Source organism: Spermophilus citellus (assembly GCF_964194105.1).
Source record: "Spermophilus citellus genome assembly, chromosome: 8".
Classification (NCBI taxonomy): domain Eukaryota; kingdom Metazoa; phylum Chordata; class Mammalia; order Rodentia; family Sciuridae; genus Spermophilus; species Spermophilus citellus.
Genome location: NC_138189.1, coordinates 5,104,478 through 5,124,822, shown reverse-complemented (window position 1 = coordinate 5,124,822; position 20,345 = coordinate 5,104,478). Strand labels below are relative to the sequence as shown.

Below are 20,345 nucleotides of genomic sequence, written 5' to 3'. Positions count from 1 at the left end.
ACTGGCCCCTCGGGCACCCTCACTTCTGGGAGCAAGCGCCTGTCCTGCTCTTCTCTGCTCGTCCCCCCAGCTCCTCCTCCCCTTGGGGGCACCTGCTAGAGCGCAGGGCCGGCTGCACCCGGAGCTCTGTACATGTCCTGCCAGCAGACCCGACCATGGCCACTCGGCTACAGTCCCTCAGCGTCCACCTGTCTTCTCTTCTGTCAAGGCTACAGGTGTGACATCAGTGCCTCTCACCTCACCCGAGCCCCAAAGGCAGGCTGCACTCTGTGTGCCCCACTCTCTGCAGGAGGAGCAGAAGTGTGACACGGAAAAAAAGCTGCACAGGCACCGTGGCTCCTCAAAGTCACCATAACCCAAAGAAAGGCGCACGCCCAGCGTCCACGGGTGGACACCTGGACAAGGAAAATGCAGTCCACTCGGCCTACACAGGAAGGGAATCCCGACCCTGCTGCAGCAGAGACAGACCTCAAGGACACCAGGCTGTGTGACGTGGGCCAGTCCCAAAGGACAAGTGCTGTATGATCTCCCATCTGAAGTCCCTGGGAAGTCAGATGCATAAAGGCAGAAAGCAGAACTGTGGGCACTGGGGATGGGGCAGGAGGAAGGGTGGACACTGTATGATGCATAAGCAAGATGGAAAGTTCTGGAGTGGGATGGTGACGACACTCATGTGCCAGGGTACCTGGCGCCTGCTGAGGACTGAGCCTGGAGTGTCCCCAAAGGCTCCTGTGTTGCAGGTTGGGTCCCCAAGGCAGCAGGGATCAGAGGTGGGGCTTTGGGAAGGTGATGGGATCCTGAGGGCTCTGCCCTCGTCAGTGGGTGGACCCATTGATGCAGTCACCTGAATGAGTGGACTGTTGGAGGTGGAGGAAATGCAGGAGGCAGGACCTCACCGCAGGAAGAGAGTCCTTCAGGAAATGTCCTTGGGGACCATATCTGGTTCCCAGCCTCCCTCTCCCTCTTTCTCTGCTTCCCAACCACCAAGGTGGGCAGCGCGGCTCCACCACACCCTCTCTGCCACGACGCTCTGCCTCACCACAGGTCCACAGCATTGGAACCAGCTGACCATGGGCTGAAACCTCTGAAACTGAGAGCCAAAATACCTCTTTCCTCCTTTAAGTTGTTTTCTCAAGTATTTTGTCACAGCAATGGAAATCTGACTAACACAAGTGAGTTGTACATTTAAAAATGATTGAATAGGTGTGTTTTGTGTAAAGTTAATGTTTTAGCACAATAAAAAGATGAGCTGTCTTCTTCATCATGCACCTGCATGAGCTCAGTTTTACAGGTTACACCGTATGGTCTCGATTTTCCCTCTTGGGTGAGCAAGCAGTGGTCCAAGTCTTACAAGGGCCAGTCTCCTACAGAGATGCAGGGCAGAATGAGGTGGCCACAGGGCTAGCTGGAGTTCTGTTTATGCAAATGTAAACTTAAAATGTGGGGGAACAATTAGCTCTTTGTACATACCATAAGAACAACATTGACTACAAAATTTAAGGTATTCCAAAATCCTTTTTGCTTCTTTGGAAAGCTTAATTTATTCATTCCAGACTATGAAATTATGTCTCTAGAGAGGGTTCAAGTCCTTGTCTAAAAGGACTCCTAGGAAAGGACAGATTTGCATTTCTATGAGGTTATTAAGGACAGGGTTCATTAAATATTCAAGCATCTGAAATAATAATAATTCATTTGCTGAACAATATTTTGCTAAATTCCCTTATTTTAATTGGAAGTTTGACTAACTTCCTACCAGTTTTCCCTGCAGCACGTGGAGCTCAGAGGAGGAATCCCAGGTATGCCCTGTGACCCTGCCAGCCAGCAGAGCCATGGGAACTCCGGGGATTCGTTAAGTCACAATCCGGAGGTCTGGAAGCCAATGCAACCGGATGCAAGGGCCAGCCAGACAGAGGCTGAGTCAGGTCAGCCTCAGCACCATGGAGAGCTCAGAGGAGGGGGCTCAGGCGGGTCTCCAAACAGGAGGCCCCCTAGGTTCAGCACACAACCTGCAGAGAAGGGGCCCCTCAGGCCAGGGGCTCCCAGAGAGAGGAGGAGTTAACCTCGCCCACCCCCTTAATCTCATCCATCCCATAACACCCGGGGGAACAGGGGGCCAGAGGGAGAGTCAGGCCAGCAGAGGCCACATCAAGAATCCCCCGTCCACCAGCTGGAAGAGGGGGCTGAGCGATGCTCCGTGAGTACCGCTGCAGCTGGAGGGTCCCTTTCCAGGCGGATCCTCCCCTCAGTAGCTCAAGGTGCCCAGACAGAAAGTGAAGAAGACTCTCCCCTGTCTTCCATCAGGAGGAAAGCGGGCCCGTGAGGTTCACTGCATCAGTATTTGTTGAACAACACAACCTCGCTCAGGGATCACCACTTCACTCCCATTTAGATTCAGGATCATTCATTTCTACTCCTGGAAAGACACGACCTCTGGCCCTCCACGATCAAAGCACAAATGTCACACGATCCAGGGACATCGCTGCCGCAGACCACGCAGCGCGGCTCTGCCTGGCCACCTCGAGTTTAAGGCTGGTCTGCTGTCTCTTCCCTGCAAGAAACCACATACCACCCAACCAGCTGTGTGACCCAGCCAAGGTGTTTAACCGCTCTGAGTCTCAGGTTCGTGTGTGAAAAGGAAACAAAAGAGCGGGAGGTACCTAGTGAGCGCCAGATAAGCAGGAGCTGCCAGTCTCCCTCACTGCTTCATTGCCGTTATCACCACCTTGACCGTTAATAAAGAGGACCTCTCTGAAGTCGAGCCAGAAAAGACGGGAAATATTGAAGGACTTTCCCCCTCTAGAAAGGGAGGTTGTGGTTGTCTGTTTCTGATTACAAAATCCAGTACGAGGTCCAGAAAGGTCAACACTGGAGGTGGCTGATGACAAAGGGACTTACAAGGTGCACCTACTGTGTTAAGAAGGAAGGGAAGGGTGGGCGCAGAGGGAGCAGAATCTAAAAGCCAGAAATCAGACGACCGAGTGGACTGGCTCTCGATGGACACCCAGAGCCAGTCCCCTCCCCCCCCGGGGGAGGGGCAGAGAAGCAACAGGACCCACACCACAGGATCCCCGCCTTAGAAACTGCACCATCAGGTGCACCTAGAAGTGCTGGTAAAGGAGAGGGCGGCCAGCTAACCAGGGAGCAGGCCCCCGGAAGTCTCCCCACCCCACCTCCGTCTACAGCCCCTGCCCTTCCTGCCCAGCAGACAGCTGGGGTTTGCTCTTTGGGAGTCTGACCTGGGAGGAGGAGACCAGGCACGTCTGGTGGCAGAGGCCCCACACTGGAGACTGGGCTGAGAGGCCTCCATCCCCAACTCTCTCCCCACTTGGCTCCGCAGGAGCTGGGCAGCCAGGCTCTGCCGCGTAGGCAGGGGGCTGCAGTGGCCCTGGTTCAGGAACCCAGGTAGCCTGGGAAAACTTCTAATGAACACAGAAGTATCAGTGAATACCCAGGAATTAAAAAAAGAAAATCATTCTCAGAAAGAGGTAGAACGTTAAATGAGTCTTAACAACAATAAACATGTTCTTTTTTTTTAAATGGGCTTAAAATTTTTTTTAGTTGACGATGGACCTTTATTTTATTTATATGCACTACTGAGAATCGAACCCAGTGCCTCACACATGCCAGGCAAGTGCTCTACCACTGAGCCTCAGCCCCAGCCACAGCCCTCATGGTCTTTTTTAAGGAAGAGAGTATGGAGGAGAGTATGAAGATTTAGAAATTGAAAACACAAGAGAAAAACTCAAAGGTTTGTAAGACCTTTGAATGTCTCACAAGTAAAGCAAAGGACAAAGAGAAGGAAAACAGTGAAAGAGGAAAATGAAGGGAAAGAGATCAGCATCTGGACATTCAGAAGGGGAGGGATCCTTAATACACTTGAAGGAAGTTTCCAGAATCCCAAGATGGGTTAGACTGACATCAAGCACAGGGCAGAACAGAAACATTTTCAGTCTTGCAAAAGTTCAAAGTATTAACTCCTTTCCTAAGAAACTAACAGAAGATGTGTTTCATTATAACAAAGAAGAAATTAGAAAAGAGAAAGCTGAAGAGGGTTGGCAGCATGACCCCAAGGTGGCAGCAGTGCAGAGGCACAGAGAGATGTCCTCAGGGAGATGGGATTAATAGAGACGATGGTCCTGGTGGGAAGTCTGGCCAGCGGTCAAGAAGTGGACCCAATTGGTTGTAAGTAACCCAAGAGAAACTAAAGGATGGTAGTAACTCCAAGAAAAACAGAAAGCTAACGCAGAAATGAAGAAGCCCCCAGTTTGCTCTGTGATTCACCTGTGGATAACATTCAGGTGGTCATGATAATAGAAAATGTAAATGCTGATCTAACTATGTCGGGGCACGAGGGGTGCAGGTTGAGAGGACACAGAGTAAATCTTCACCTTCCACAAAGGAAAGCAAATAGGTCATCCTTTTTTTTTTAGTTTTTTTCCTCAGTTGTTGATAGATCTTTATTTTATTTATTTATACGTGGTGCTGAGAATCCAGGCAAGTGTGCTACCGCTGAGCCCCAGCCCCAGCCCGCAAATCAGTAATCTTAAGGTGGAGATCCAACAGCAAGACAAGCGTGTTAGAGACACCAAGGTCAAAATATCAAGCAAAAAGTTAGGAACTATTAACCTGAGGAGTCAACAATATGTGTGTGTGTGTGTTGGGGGGAGTGGCTCTTTTTTAGCCCAAGCTTTGTAGAAAGAGGCATTTGACTACTTACAGGAGGGTTGATGAAGACAAAAGGGAACATTTTAAATGAACAACCAATGAAAGTAGAAAAAGGGCGATCACGTCCAACCACCCTGGGACAGCCCGTCGTCTTCAGGAACGTGAAAGGTAGAACAGATCAGAAAGGCGAGCTGAGGTCTGACCACCAGGCCCCGTGCCAAGAGGGGGGCAGACGGAAGCCACAGACTCTCAAAAGGGAGCTTCAGGGCAGGGAGCTTGCGGGGGACGAGGAGGACAGTGTGAGCAGAGCCCTGTGGAGCCTGGGCCGTCTCTGCGGATGGGGGAATGTCCCCTCCCCTGCCTAGATGGTCCCTGCTCATGGCACCTTTGTGTCCCAGCTTTAGGAGGCCCTGGCCCTCCATCCCCCGCTGCAGGCTCTGCTCTGCCACCCTCCCGCTGTGTGGCCTGGGAGGAGCCTGTGACCCCCTGAGCCTCACCTCCCCACCCAAGAAAGGCAGCTGGTCCACCTGCCTCCCCGTGGAGGGCGGCGGAGGCTCCAGGGCCTTGAAATATCTATCGAGGGGCTGAAGACAACCTGCCGGCTGAGGGCTGAGCTGCCAAGCCGCTGTTGAAGGCAGGAGGACGCTCGTGTCAACAGGGAGTCCCCAAGCTTCAGCTTAAGCAAGAAGCAGAAACGGATCACAGACAGATGACAGAGAACTGGAAAGAAAGAGAGGAAGGAGGAGAAGAAGAAAGATAGGTCTATTTTCAATTAATGGAAAGTCAGAAAACAAACCACACAGCTGTGCCACAGACCTGCTCCGCCGTGGGCTTGGCCTGACACTGAGGTGGGGGCAAGACACGTCCTACGTCCCCTGGAGCTTGGCCAGGGCCATCTGAGCAGGAGCTTCCGCCCAACAGATCTGGCCAACTGCCCCCACCAGGGAGTCTCCCAGGCCAGGTAGGCACCCCAGAGCCCCTCTGCCCACCGGGCACTGCAGTCCACGGCCTCCTCTGCTGTACTCCCAGGGAGGGTCGTGGGCCGACGGGACAGAGCATCATGGACGGCAAGTGACACGTGCACCGAGGGACCCATCCTCCTGTGCCACCAGAGCCTGCAGCTCAGAGACCAACCCATGTCCCGACAGGAAGTGCCCTGCTGTGGCCGCATGCTTGGGTGCAGAAGCCTGGGCCAGGAGAGGACGCCCTGCTCCAGAGCCAACCAAAGCAGTGGTGAGGAGCACAGGAGTAGCCACAGAGGCCTCTTACAACACTGCAGATGACCCTGTCCCCCAGCCCTCCCCAGGGCCTGCGTGGTGTCCACTTTACCTCAGGACGTCTGCGCTCTCTGGGGCAGTGCCCTGCCTCCTGGGGCCTGGCTCCCCACCCACCAGAAAACACTTAGTCTTTCTGAGGACAAAGGAAGTAGTTTTTCAGATGGGCCTAGGATAAAGCCACGAGGAAGCCCCAATCCACTTCAAAGTCGATCGCACCCATACTTCTTCCTCTAAATGATGCATAAAATTAGAATCCAGGGATGAAAGGATGGGTTAGAAATGTGGCTTCTGGCCAGGATGGAGCAGCAGTGAACAGATTTGCTTTCCACCTTAAACAACCAGGATCTTAGGAAAAGTCTAGACCAGAAAACGGCAGCTCAGAGCCAGGCGGGCTGCACAACTGCCCGCTCTGCTCAGAGGCAGCGGAAGGAGGCAGGAGCCCAGGGGAGCCCAGCGGCTCCGCTCAGGAAACCAGAGTCAAGTCTGGGGGCCGCTGTGTCCACAGTCTGCGGAGCAGAGCCCCACAGAGGAGGGAGCTGCAGAGACAGAAGCCCACTGAGATCTGCTCAGGAAGAGCTACCACAGGCCCAGGAGGAGCCGCCAGGAAGCACAAGCTGGACGTGGCTGGCTCGTGTTGCCTCTCGTCAGAGTGCAGACCTCACACACAGGACACACGTCACCAGGGCCCTCCCAGCCTTGCCTCAGTGGTGGGGATACATTAGCCTAGTCCAAGGGCAGCCCTGGGCCCAACCTCACAGAGCGCAAAAGCAAGTCTTGAAAGGACACAACATCAGAGGGCCACATCCGCTCTTCAGGAAAATCTCAATAAAATCCAACATCTAACGTGTACAATTCACAATGCCCAACCCCCGAGGAAACAACCCAGTAGGCAGAAATGGGATCCAGAGGGCAGGGGACGAAAATGAGAGAGAAGGTGGGACAAGCAGACAAGGACCCCGAAGCAGCAAGTAGAAAAAGGAATGAGCCTAGATATCAAAGGGGAGGCCACAGGCCACAGTGACCACGGGTGTCAGGCCGACTGTGCAAAGTCAAGAGCACCACAGGGGATCTTCACAATCATCCTGAGAAGCAGAGGCTTCTGCTACCCACACTGGAGAGACGAGAACACTGAGGCACAGAGAGGCCCAGTAGTGGCTCAAGGTCACACAGTTGAAAAGTGGCAGAGCTAGGAATCTCCAGCCAACAGTTTGGCTTCCGAGAGAGAATAAGGGAATTGGAAAGACTTATTTAGCTACATTTATTAATATCAAATAATATCATTGAAAACAGGTTATTATTCACAATTATAACCAAACCTATAACACATCTGGAAACCATCCCCCAAACACACAGCACCTTATGGACACTGTCACTCCACGATTTACTGCCCAGCCGAGCGTGAAGGGGGCTCATGGGAGGGGACGTGGGGCAAACAGGGAAGCTGGGGCCGTCCCCAGGAAGTCACCTGTGTGGACAGCCTGCTTATGGGAGTAACTGCAAAACTGTTAAGATCCTAGAAGAGCCGAATAAAATAAGAGACACCCCCCTTTCCGGATGGACGGCTACTCTAAAACTAACCTGCAGGGTAATGACAGAAACGCTAAAGGAACTTGGCTAACGTTTTCTAAAATGGGCACGCGGCCCTCCAGGTTTCCAAGGACATATCTGTGAGTCTGCATTGAGCCCACCAGAAGGTCGTCAGGGGGCCTGGAGTGGGGTGGAGCACCTGGCCCTGACTGCCCGCTCGGCCCTCTCGGTGCTGCCTGACACCAGCACTGCCAGCGTCCTCCATCGACCCGTCAGCTGTTCAGAAAGCAGGCGGTCAGGAGGCCCGCACCGGTCTGCCCGTCCCTCTGTCCCTCCCAAGTTCACCTACGGCCCTGGATTCTGGGTGGAGCTTCAGACTGGCAGTGGATTTTCTGAAAGCAGAGGCGGACTTGCAGGGGTGAGGGACAAGCTGCGCCTCTGCACCCATGAACCCCAGAGGGGCTCCGCCCAGGGAAGGGCACAAAGCAGTGCTCCCAGCAGGAGGAGGAAGAGCCGGGCAGGGCAGGCTGGGAAGGAGAAGCAAAGGAACATGGGAGGAAGGGCGGGGCAGGGGGGACAGAGAGTCCCCGAGAGTCTTCCCAGGAAGGTGACACCTTCCAGCCCCCAGCTCGCTGCTGCACAGCAGGGCAAGGGGGACGGCGGCCAGCGGTTCACCCCAGTCCTGAGCATCACTGTGGTGGGTGAACCATCCTCCTTCCCTCCCCAGACCCCACTTCCCCTCAGCCACCCGGAGGAGTCCAGACCAGGGGGTGTCAGTCCAGGGCTAAGGGTGGACTGGTGCCTGCAGATTCCAGTCAAGGAGGGGCCCAGCGGTGTCCCCAGCACGCTCTGCTGTCCCAGGTGAACCAGAGACCAGAGCCGCCCTGGAGGCACCCCATTCCCACCCCATTCCCACCACCCACCTCCGAGGGTCTCCTGGACAGGTGTCAGAGGACCTGGCGCCATCTCCACAGCTGCACAGACTCTGAGGACCTCCCTCCCCTGAAACGTGACCGTGAGGGTTGATTTTAGTGCCACTGGCTTGTGCTAAGGGAGGCCCAGAGTGTTGTTTCTGGAAGCGTCTGTGAGGGTGTTTCTGGGTGACAGCAGCATTGGAATTGGGGGACTGAGCAAATAAGACCCTCCCCAGTGTGAGCAGGGGCCATCCAGCCTCGGGAGAGCCAGCGGAACAGAGGGAGGAGGAAGGGGACCCCAGGCCTTCCCCTGAGCAGGGCCGTGGTTTCTTTGCCCTGGGAGATGTCGGCACCCCTGGTTCTCGGGCCCTAGACTCTGGACTTACACCACAGCCCAGGCCCAGGCCTGTGGGCAAGACTGAGCTGACCACTGCCTCGGCTTGCCCAGCTCACAGGGGCGGATCGTGGGCTCTCGGCCTCCACCCGTGCCTGAGCAGATCCCCGTGATAACCCTCCTGTTGGTGGCTACTTGGGTGTACATCTGGCTGGTTCTGTGTCTGCAGAACCCTGACTGTGACAACCACCTGGCAGCCCCTCAGTGAGTGGCGGCCGGCCGTTGCTGCCCTCCATGACCACTCTGCAAAGGAAACGGGAGCAAAGCCCACCTGCTAGCAGGAGGCCCTGTAAGCCACCGTCAGGGAGCACCTGAGGTGGGCACCTGCCAGGTGGGAAGGCAGATTGCAAGGGCCACCTCTCACTGAAAGGTCACTGCTGATGATGCCCCAGGTCACGTGGCCCAAGGCATCATCATGAGCTGCTCCCCCACCGGTCACAGGCCAGCCCTGTCCTCCCCAGTCCCGGCACTTCGCCTCATCCTCATGACTGCTGATGGTCAACCCCTAGACCCCTGAAAGGAGCCACTGATCGCACCCAGAGTAGGTTCTAGGACCCTGCACAGGTCCAGGCATCTGTCTTCTGAGACAAGGTACACCTACCCTAAAAATTTTTTTAATTAAAAACAAAACTAGGCGAGGACACGGACAGAAGACAGGGACAAACAGCTGATCCACCTGACTCGGCTGGGGGCACCTGAACATCGTCCTCTTGGGAGCCCCCAACACAGGGCAAAGTGCTGAGACACGGGCACAGGCAGCCTGTGTGGCGTCCACTCCACGCGACCCCACGGGAGCCCTCTCCTCCCGACCCACCAACAGTGCACCTGCCACCTGCTTGCTCCACCTGCCGTGGCCACAGCACCTCAATCCTTCCCTGAGGAGCACTGATCAGAGAGACAATTTGAAGTGTTTCTCATCAGGGTCCCCAAATAGAAAGCAGGAGCAGGACCACCTGAATCAGGCTGCACCCAGAGCTTGGGGACATGGTGCCAGGACGACACTGTCTCCTCAAACACTCAGGGAGCAAATGAGCAGTGCCCGAAGCACTGCTGGAAGGGGGCTGCGCAGGCTGCGGGGAGGGAGGCGCCAGGTGTACAGGGGGACGTCCCGGAGAGGACACCCGAGCACAGAGGCAATGCCTAAGGACAGCAAAGGACGGAGCTCCGTGTCCAGGAAGTGACCCGAGAGGCGACTGCAGGAGCGGGCAGAACGCAGCCTAGAGAGCAGGAGCCCGAGGGTGCGCCGGACACAAGGACCAAACACAGTGATGAGGAGGGGCTGGAGGGAGCAGGGACGTGGGAGCACAGCCCAGGACTCACAGGTAAAAAGGAGATGGGGAGAGAGGACAGACGCAATGCCCCAGGACAGAGCCAGGCATATGCACAGCGGGACCAGGGCCTCGAGGAGCAGAGCCTGAGGTGACAAGATCTCCCGGCAGAGACCCGGGGAAAGAGGCTCAGACAGAAGGCCCAGAGAGTGGGGGAGGGCCCAGGGGAGAGGAGCCACATGTGCAGGACGGTGACTTCCAGAGCACAGTGCTTGGGACAGATGGACGGAGCAGCCCAGGAGAACTCCACACACCTGCCAACGGCCAGCGTCACCTGCCGGGTGCAGAGAGAAGCCACCAATGAAGCAGACGCACCCACCTTTTCAACCAGGTCCTCAGGGGCCTGTTCCTCAAAGAGGCGAATCTTGTCTTCGATGCACTTCTTCAAAAGGTCTACCTTGCTTTTACTCTTGGACCGTGGCTTCCTTGTCTTAGACTGTGGGTGGAGAGGGGTCAGAGAAAACACTGGCATCAAGATGGTCACCAGCAAGCTCATGCAGCCCCAGGTCGCCCCAAGCCAAGGGAAGACTCTGGCTCACAGAATTGTCAAACTCCACCTGAGGCCAGCAGGGAGGAAAGAGTCTCTTCCTGGATCGTGCCAGGTGATGGCCTCGTGACAAAGCATGCCTGGGAGAAGGTTATTTTACATGGGCACTCTGAGAAGGCCTCTTGGTGGAGGTGACATTGAACTGAGGGGTGAAGAGACTACAAAGCATGCTGCAGGCAGGAGTAATGGCCAGTTCAAGATCATGTGCACTCAAGGAGGTGTGGCCCCAGAGGTCTACAACAGCGAGTTCCAGATCACGTGCATTAAGGAGGTGTGGCCCCAGAGGTCTACAACAGCAAGTTCAAGATCACATGCAGGATCAGCTGCACCAGACTCATCTGCCTTTGGGACACGCAGGTGGTCCCCCAAAGGCAGCTGTCAATCATCATCCCAGTACAAGAGACTCTTCTCCAAGCCCACTGAGCTGAGGTGAGCAACCCTCCTTGGTGCCACTTGCAGAGAGGCCTTTTGTACCCTGAATCAGTCACTGTCCACAACTATGGGAGAAGAGAGGAGAGCCACATCTCAGGTCAGGTGCCTCCCTTCCACCCAGCACAACATTCAGGAGAAGAGTACAGAAGAGTGTGGCTGCAAACCACGGGCGGCTGCAGGTGGACACTGTACCAGCTGGGTAAGGGCATCTGCATGGCCTCAGAGCTGTCCCCAGACCTTGAGGTCAGGACAAACCTGGGTGTTCCAAGAACAGTAAGACCTACCATGGCTGGAAAGGAGAGGACGGGGAGAGGGATCTGGGTAGGGGACAGAGACACAGGACTCCACAGGGTCAGATCCTGCGGGGTAGTGGCCAGTCCCTGCAGTTGAGAGGCCATGTTGTCCCGCCTACCTGCAGCTCGGGTGCAGCCAGGGCCTGGTCCAGCTTCAGGACCTCTGCTTCTTGCCAGGAGGTCTGGAATCTCTGCATCAGGACTCGGGCCCGGATTTTGGGTAGGGCCAAGCTCCTGTCCATCTGGGCGAAGCAGCCGTGGACCTCCTGCCTCATCCTGAGCAGCTCCTCTTCAGACAGTGAGAAGGCCCAGGAGCAGAGCCGCCTGTAGAAGGGACAGTGGCATGTTCCACCAAGAGGAAACGCAGGTGTGGGGTTGGGGCGGGAGCTGGGACTTCACGGCCCATGAACTAAGTCCCTGCGTGGAGGAAATGCATCGCTCCTCCGGGCGTTCAATCCGCAAGCCTTTCCTGGGTGCCTAATGTATGCACTGCTGGGCACAGGGTCATGTGGAGCTGAGACCTAGAGCTCAAGGAGGCGGCCCAGGAGGAGGAATGGGTCTTCTGGCCTTCACATCTGTGACCACAACCTGGCCCCACTGGAGAAACAGACAAGAAATGAAGCCCTGTCCACCAACCCCAGGCAGCAGCACTGTGAGCAAGCAGCACCCAGGACAGGTCGGGGTCAGGGAAAGGGTCCTAAAGGATGGCAACTGGCAACTGTCATTTATCACAAACCTACTCCACGCCACAGACCGTGCCAGGCAGTTTACTGTTATGCACTGAATTATGTCCCTCGGATGTGAATCTAAGGTCAGCACCTGTGAATGGGGCCATTTGGAAACGGGGTCTTTGCAAATGAAGACCCACTGGAGTGGAGTGGACCCTCACTCTGATATGACTGATGTCATATGGTGGGACAGGCGAGGAGACAATCACGCGGGGCAGGAGCCATGTGACAAGAGAGGCGGAGGTGGGAGTGACGTGTCTACAGACCAATGCAGAAGCTCAGAGAAGGGTGAGGAACGGCCTCCCCAGAGCCTCAGCCGAGCACGGCCTCCTGCACCCCGAGTTCACTCTGGCTACAGAACCGGGAGAGAATCATGTGCCTCTGGTTTGAAGCCACCTGGTTGTGGGGCCCCCTTAAGGAGCCCTGGGAATCAGAGACCCTGACCTACATCATCGCTGATCCTCGACTTACACGAGAGGAGACTGAGGAACATCCCCGGCTTCCTTCTGGCCGGGCCCACAGCCACTCCCAAGGGAGAGTGGCCACACGCTCACTTTCCCAGCTTCATGGGTCCCAGGGTGGACGTCTGGATGGAAGTCCCTCCTTGACTCGGGAGGGAGCAACCCAGGAAGGGGCCCGACCTCTCGCTCCTGCTTCTGACAGGGTTTGTCTGTTTATTCATCCATTTATTTAATCTCTGCAGAGCGACCTGGGTTTCTCCTGTCACTCTGGTACTGTCAACAGGCTGCGCGGGAGTGGCTTTGTGGGAACATTTGCAGAATACTTCCCAGGGAGGCCAGGGCAAGCCTCACACACCCGAATCTCTACATCCCGGCTCACCAGGGAAGTTCTCCTGTGGAAGTGCAGGAGGAGTTCAGGATGCCAGGGGCCCTCAGAGGAAGACAGAAGGCCTGAGGGTCACATCACAGGCCGCAGGCAAGGGCCCTGGGGCAGGGCACCCTGTCATGGGGTCCTCACTCCAAGGGCCCCAGTTTCTAGAGCACTTCTAGCGATGCAGCCCGTCCCTGGCCCTTGCCCCCTGCACAGCCTCTCCCACTGTCTGCCGGTTACCGTCCAGAACGAAAGCACCCCACGGGCACCTAGGTCCTATCTCGCACCTTCCAGCAGAACGGCCCCTGTGGCCTGGTCCTGGTCCTCCGCTACGAGGACCAGGGAATACAGAAAGACAGGAGGCAGGTCTTTGCCCTGGCAGTTAAAGTCAGAGTAGAAACCTAGGAAAGGAGCGTCCAGACACACCTTCCCTGGCAAAAAAACAGGCCCTTCTTAATCCCACCTCTGGCTGGAGAGGCTCACAGCACCCCGTCTTGTGTGTAGCACCTCTCTTGTCACACAAGAGAGGCTCATAAACCGTGTCTCCAAACAATGGTGCTAAGCCATCGTTACACAACGCCATGGAAACTAAGGCCGCAGCCCTGGGACCTTAAATAAGCCACGCATATGAGCAGCTCACGCCGCGGCACTGCGGTTGACCCTCTTTAACCCTCAAAAAAACCTTGAAGAGTCCCGACAGCCAAGCCAGATTTCTCTTTCCCCGTTGGTGGCTAACTCAGTGGCAGTTTTAGTAATGGTCCCTGCAAAATGGACCCAAACGAAGTTGAAGAAAATGACCACCCAGTAACGGGAACGTCAAGTCTAATTCAAGTGCTGCAGAGTCCAAAGCTGGTGGACGAGCAGAGGCCTGGACGGCATCAGTGCTGCCAGGGCCACTCAAGTGCTCGAAGGGCCCGTCAGGGTCTGATTTGTGTGGCTTGGAGAAGACAGCGTCTCGGCTCCCGTGTCAGGAAAGCAATAACTAATGAAGATCAGGGAATCAATGAAGCCAGGAGCACAAGAGAGAGGTGGGAAGAGCCGGAGTCACTCACTGAGAACCAGAGGACATCACTGTGCATGAACACCTGGGGACCGACTCCCCACAGCAAGGTCGGTGCTGGGGAGGAGGGCTGGGAGGGAAGGGACATTAAGTCCTTCAGGTCAGCAAGATCCTGCAGATGCTCGGCCACCTGACACCTGTCCAAGGGTCCCCACGTAGAGCCAGCCTCTTACATAAACATTCGCTTCACGTGTTAACCCACCTGATAGCATCAAGTGCTATAAATTATTTAATACTGTCATCCCTGTTTTATAGGCAAGAAAGATGAGACCCAGAGAGGTTAAGTAACTTGTCCACACCCACACAGCACCACCACAGGTGGTGGATGCTGGAATTTAAAGCCTGGTCTTTTGTTCTACACTATCTGCATCTCTTTCCACGCTGGTCATATTTGGGGCTCCTAGGGTTTCCAATGTACACCAAAATCTTTGTGGGACTGATATACCACTGATGCCTCCCTCCTGGGCTGAGCTAAATCTCAGTCTGCACAAAGAACCGGCAGATGACTGGGGCAAGCAGAAGACTCCCCAACCAGAGCCGGCTCCAGCTGGTCCTCACGCTGGGTCTCTCTGGGGGCTGGAAGACGTGGTGCATGGTTCACGCACTGGTTTCCAGTTCCTCGGCAGGAGTGCTGGTCGGCTGTGACCAGCACTGTGTCCCACTCTGGAGCGGGAGTCCTCGTGGTTCTGGTATTAATAAGAACCAGTGGCCCAATGAGCCAGCCAATGAAGGAGCAGGGGAAATATGGTGCGGCAAGGTGTGAGAACTGCACCGGGGGCCAATGGCAGTGCTGCCTGGACACTCGGGGAGACCACGGGGTGGCCATGGCCTCACCCAGCCATCTCCCCACTCTGCAAGGTCCCCTCACCAAACCTCACCTCTTATGGAAGGGACGGGGGCAGTCTACTTCTCCCTGAGCAGTGGGCCAGACCTGCCAGTCCACTGAACCACCCACACTCCCAAGGCACCCAGGGCCCCCGTCCCCAGAACCCTCGTCCCCTGGCCCCGCCATCCACCCTGCAAGCTGTGAGTCTGGGTGGCTGAGCACCCTCATCTGCTGGGTCGGTGCCCCGTGCTGGGCCATCCTGGGCACCGCAGCCTGGGCTCCCGCCCTCAGCAGCTGGGTGCAGGGCAGCGGTGGGGGCAGAGGGGACCTGCAGGGCCACTCACAGGAAGATCAGGCGCTCCCAGCACCTCAGCTCCGCCTGCTCCTCCACCGAGGCCTCCGGGGCGTCCTCCTGCAGCCTCTGCCTCACGCTCTGGACGCCCTCCTGGCCCCGCTCCCTCTCCTCGGCCTCCAGCTGCGCGGCGCGGGCGGCCGACTCCTGGCCGTGCTCCTCCAGGATCTGCTGCAGAAAGAGCCAGGGCACGCTGCGCTTGAGCAGCTCCTGCGTCATCCCCGAGCTCTGCAGGCGCCGCAGCGCCTCGGTGGCCTTCTCTGACAGCGCCAGGGTCAGGGCCCGCAGGTCGTCCAGGGCGGACTGGTCCAGGCCCTCCTGCAGCTCCTCCAGGGTGGCGCTGTGCTCGGCCACCATGCTCCTCCACTGGCCCAGGTACTGGCCGGCGTCTTCAGCAGCCCGGAGGGCTTCTCCAGTGGACAGCTGCTGTCTCCGCTGCTCCTTGTGCTGGCAGGAAGGTGACAAAGGATGATCAAATGGGGGCAGGGTGGTAGGCATAGCCCTCTGGGAAAACACTTCGGAAATTTGTGGCAGAGGACACAGAAAGTTTAGCGACTCCCCACTCCTCCCTGACAATCTCACATCTGGGAAATTATCCTTTGGAAGATCAAAGAAACTATGTTGAAACTTCATGTTTGATGTTCACTGAACAAGACTTATTGAGTAGGTAAAGTCAGGAGGCCGGCCATCTGGATTTCAATCCTGGCTCCTCCATTACAAGCTGAGTGACCTGAATGAGTATCTTAACCTCTCTGTGCCTCCACATCCTGCTCTGTAAAATGGGGGACCTACACACGGTATGGCTGTGGCGATTACGGGTGGCCTGAGGAAAGCCCCTGGTGCAGATCAGGCCAGGCCAGAACTGCACATGGTGATGTTGTAAGGGAAAAGCCAACCCGAGAGCCACGTGAGAGGGCTCCAGGAGGAGTCAGAAGGGGCCTGGGGAGGAGGACGCCAAGCGGACATGAAGGGGGAGGCTTTGCCGTGCTCAGGTTAAGAAGTGGGAAGAAGAGGCCAGGGAGAAAGAGCCCAGGGCATGTAGGCCTCGTGGTGGGGAGCCTGACGGGAGTGAGATGCCCACGGGTGTCCTTAACAGGCGTCCACAGCTGCTCTCTTTCTACTTGACCAGAACATGAGGCGGCCTGCCTTCTGCTCGCGGTTCCTGGTGACCAGAGAGGGTCCACTCCTTCCTTCTCCTAAGGAAGGCCCCTGTGTGTCAGGCAGTGTCCTCAGCCCAGGGAACACGACAGCAGAGTCTGCTCTGTGACGCTCCATCCTAACCTGGGCCACTCAGCCTGCAGAGGACCGGGAGGCTCTTCTTCTAGTCACTAGCCCTGGCTGGACCAGGCCTTCAGAGCTGGGGCTCGAGCCTGTTGTGGTCCTTTAACCTGCGGCTCAGAGAACAGGCGGCGCCCCAGTGGCGTACACTGCAGTGATGGAGGCCAGTCCGAGGCTTCACATGGGGCCCAGCACTCGGTAATAAAAGGCATCATCATCCTCGTCACTCACACCAGCTGCCACTTCCCTCCCCACGCAGACATGGCTAGTCAACCACGGCCCTCTGATGTACCACCATGAAGCGGCACTCCAAAAAGTCACCACCAATCAACTGCAGATGGCAGAGGCACTGTCTGCCCAGATGCCCTGCCGGACCTAGGGTGGACAGCAGCCGTGACCTGGTGGTGTTGGCAGAGGTTACCCAAAGAGGAACAGCGCAGCACCTGACGTACCTTCTGAAGCAACTCTCGTCTTCTCTTGGTGACCAACTTTTGGTGGAGCTTTTTCTTTTCCTGCTTTAAGTCGTTTTCCAACTTCTGTTTTATAGAAAAGACTTCCGTCTGAGCCCGCTCCAGGAGCACTTCCATCTGGTCTTCATCCAGGTACCCCGCCCTGGGGAGAGAGACCAAAGCCCATGAACCCTGAGTGGCCTGGCCGGGGCTGAATGTGCGGCTCCTCGTTGGTTTGGTTCGGATCAGAAAAGCCTTTACCCTCCAGGAGGAGCATTGGCGGCTAAGACGTGACTGAAACACCAGCTGACCAGCTGACCAAGCTCAGGGTCAGGTGGACGGGCGGGAAAGCTCAAGGCAGGACAGACTCAGCTGTGAGGGCAGGAATGGCAGGAGTTCCGGAAAGTAGCCATCGCAGGGCCAGCGGGGCGGGGAATTTCCCAAGAGGAGACAGTGGACTAGGAATCCCAGTGTCAGCAAGGACAGGAAGTCAAGGAGACGAAGGCCAACGAGAGTGGCCAGATCACACAGGCTCGGGGTGCACGGGTGGCAGTCTTTCCAGAGGACGTCAGCCATGAACAGGTGGATTCAGCCAAGGTCACAGAAATTGAACTGCCACTGTGGCGGGCTAAGCCCTGGGACCCGAATTCAAGAGCTGAGCAGTCCTGAGGGCTTCCCAGGCACCATCACTGAGGACCAAGGGGGCAGTTTGGCCCCTTCCCCTCCGTCCCTCAGGCGCCCCCTCACCACATGACACCTTCTGCCGCGACGTGAAGGGCCCTCACCAGACGCCATGAGCCAGATAAAGCTCCCAGCCCACTGTCTACCCGGCTGTGGCACTCTGTCCAGCAGCAGAGGGCCCTCCCTAGGGGGTGGCATCATCCAGGATGCTGACTTATGAAGAGGAGAAGGCCAGGAGGGAGGAACGCATCCCTTCAGCCTCACGCCGTAGAGCACACACCCCACCCTCCTCCGGCCCCTGACTGGAGCTGACACCTGCAGCTCCGGGGTTCTCAGGCCTCCACCTTGCACTGATTACGCCCCCAGCTCTCCTGGGTGTCCAGCTTGCAGAGGGCAGGTGGTAGGACCTCCCTGCTCCATGAGCACGTGAGCCAATCCCTACACCCAGTCTCCCATGGTCTCCAGTTGCTTCTGTCACTGTGAGGACCCGACTGCGACAATCTTCTCCCATCACCACCTCTACTCCACTCTGTCTGCACCCCAGGGCTGGTCCCCAGCCAGCACAGGACAGACCCTCAATGGAGGCATCCTGAGGCTGTGACCTGGTAAAGGCACGGGCATTACACATTTCAGAAATCTCAATGTCAGTCCTTCAAAATAGAATTTAAAAATCAGAGGCAAGACCTTGATCCCCAGCAACTGCTCACCAAGGGCACCCAGCTGTCGGGCCTTCAACTCAAGGCAAGAACGCTCCCTTCATTGGAGCGCAGATGAACCAGGCATGTCGAGCCCACTGCAGGGATGATTCATCAGCATCTTGGGGTGGGGGCGTTCACATAATTTATACCTCACAGAATCCTCTTTCACCAGAGCAGGAAGCTGTGAAGTCCTGGTAAAATGACCCACGTCACAAAACCAATTGCTAAGCCACAAACTGTGATAAGAAAGCCAACCTCATGGTCATATTCCTGTTCACTTTAGAGCTTCTCCTATCCTAAAGAGAGTACATCTCATTGTTTACGAGTAAGCTGCCTGAAAGAAAAGCCGAGAAGGATGCCAGAGAGGGATAATCCCACGTGGAGACCGTTGCCCACCACCATTCACCTGACCACGTGGAGCCCAGGTGCTGCTGAGAGAAACTAGTCAAACCAAGAGAAGCATCTCCGTGCCTTTACACTTCATGCCAAAGACAAATGCTAATGCCAGGGCGCACCAGGGCCTGTGTGGGCTGTTCCCCCACCACCCCATGGTCATCTTTTTCTCCATAAAATGGAGCTGGATTTGCTCCAAAACATCCCAGTATGGGGGGACATGTAGCTCCACCATGACTGGCAGCAGGTTAGTACCTGAGGAAGCAGAAGGATGGGCACGTGGGGGTTCATCACACGACTCATCTACCAGGAGTGCTTTAAAAAACAGTATGACGCACGGGTTTTTACAACTGAGGACTGTTTTTAAGAACAAGTAGAGTGACCTTTGCATATTATGAGCAAATGGAAAGAAGGGAGCCACTGGACGGGGCAGGTTGCTTGGGGCTGGGCTAGGCTGGGGGCGGGGCTGGGCTAGGCTGGGGGCGGGGCGGGGCTAGGCTGGGGGCGGGGCTGGGCTGGGGGCGGGGCTGGGCTGGGGGCGGGGCGGGGCTAGGCTGGGGGCGGGGCTGGGCTAGGCTGGGGGCGGGGCTGGGCTAGGCTGGGGGCGGGGCTAGGCTGGGGGCGGGGCGGGGCTAGGCTGGGGGAGGGGCTAGGCTGGGGGTGGGACGAGGCTGGGGCGGGGCTGGGCTAGGCTGGGGGTGGGGCGAGGCTGGGGGCGGGTCTGGGCGAGGCTGGGGGCGGGTCTGGGCGAGGCTGGGGGCGGGTCTGGGCGAGGCTGGGGCGGGGCTCACCTCTCGTGTTTCTGGATGAGCTGGGTCAACTGCGCAGCTGCAGTGTTCAGAAGGCCTTGCACCCGGGTCTCCGTGCACTGCAGGTTCTGGACCAGGTACTCCCTGTGGCCAAACCTTTTACTTAGATGATACCTCTTAGTAGCTTGGAAGAAATCCATCAGCTCTTCTACATTCTCCTGTTTAAAAAAGAAAAAAAAATTTTTTTGAAGTATGTCTCATTAAACGTTAGAAAAATTGTCAGAACTTAAAATATTAATTTTCCTTTTAGAAGAAAGCACAGGAACAGAAGCAGTGATTGACACTTTTATCTTCCTCGCTGGCGACAAAGTCATACTCGAACCAGAGAGCTGAGACGTGCATTAGACCTGGCTGCCAAGGGCAGTCAGCATGTGGCCCGCGCACCAAGCAGGATGCACGTTCATGGCTTGGGCTAAGCATCCTTCCGCCACTGCAGAAGCTCTGGTGAGTCAGCCGCCAGCCCACCTCCAGGGCACTCCACCGATGCAGGTGACACCTCAGGCAGGCATGGGGCACATGGTGGCAACATGACCCTTCATCCCAGCATGAACAAATCCACACGCAGGAGAGACAATGCCTGGCCCACACTGGGCTCTCCGCGGCCTGGTGCTGGACCAAGAGCCTACACGCCTCATCCCTTAATCTAGGCAGAGAGGACATCGTCACATTTCCAGTGAGGAAACTGAGTCCACGACACACGCCGTGGGCACTGAGCGGGATGTGCAGGCCGCCCTCTGAGTCCACCCTGCTGTGCTGTCCTAGTGGGGCCGTCCCAAGTCCAGCTCCACCAGCAGCACTGGAAGGAGACCCACCTAGCTGCATCAGCTGGTCACAGGCCAGCGCCTGTCCATGGTCTTGTCCTC

The 20,345-nt window shown here is 56.5% G+C and overlaps 1 protein-coding gene across 6 annotated transcripts in view; it reads right to left on the bottom strand.

The window, feature by feature from the left end:
- EVC2 (EvC ciliary complex subunit 2) overlaps positions 1–20,345 on the bottom strand; it is a gene marked incomplete at its 5' end in the record, with an annotated part of 108,001 nt that overhangs the window by 16,411 nt on the left and 71,245 nt on the right. For all 6 annotated transcript variants that reach the window (XM_081303857.1, XM_081303858.1, XM_081303859.1 and 3 more), the window contains 5 exons: positions 10,425–10,541; positions 11,497–11,701; positions 15,167–15,621; positions 16,905–17,064; positions 19,465–19,640. In XM_081303857.1, coding sequence (XP_081159983.1) covers positions 10,425–10,541; positions 11,497–11,701; positions 15,167–15,621; positions 16,905–17,064; positions 19,465–19,640 — 1,113 coding nt within the window. The remainder of the gene's footprint in view (positions 1–10,424; positions 10,542–11,496; positions 11,702–15,166; positions 15,622–16,904; positions 17,065–19,464; positions 19,641–20,345) is intronic.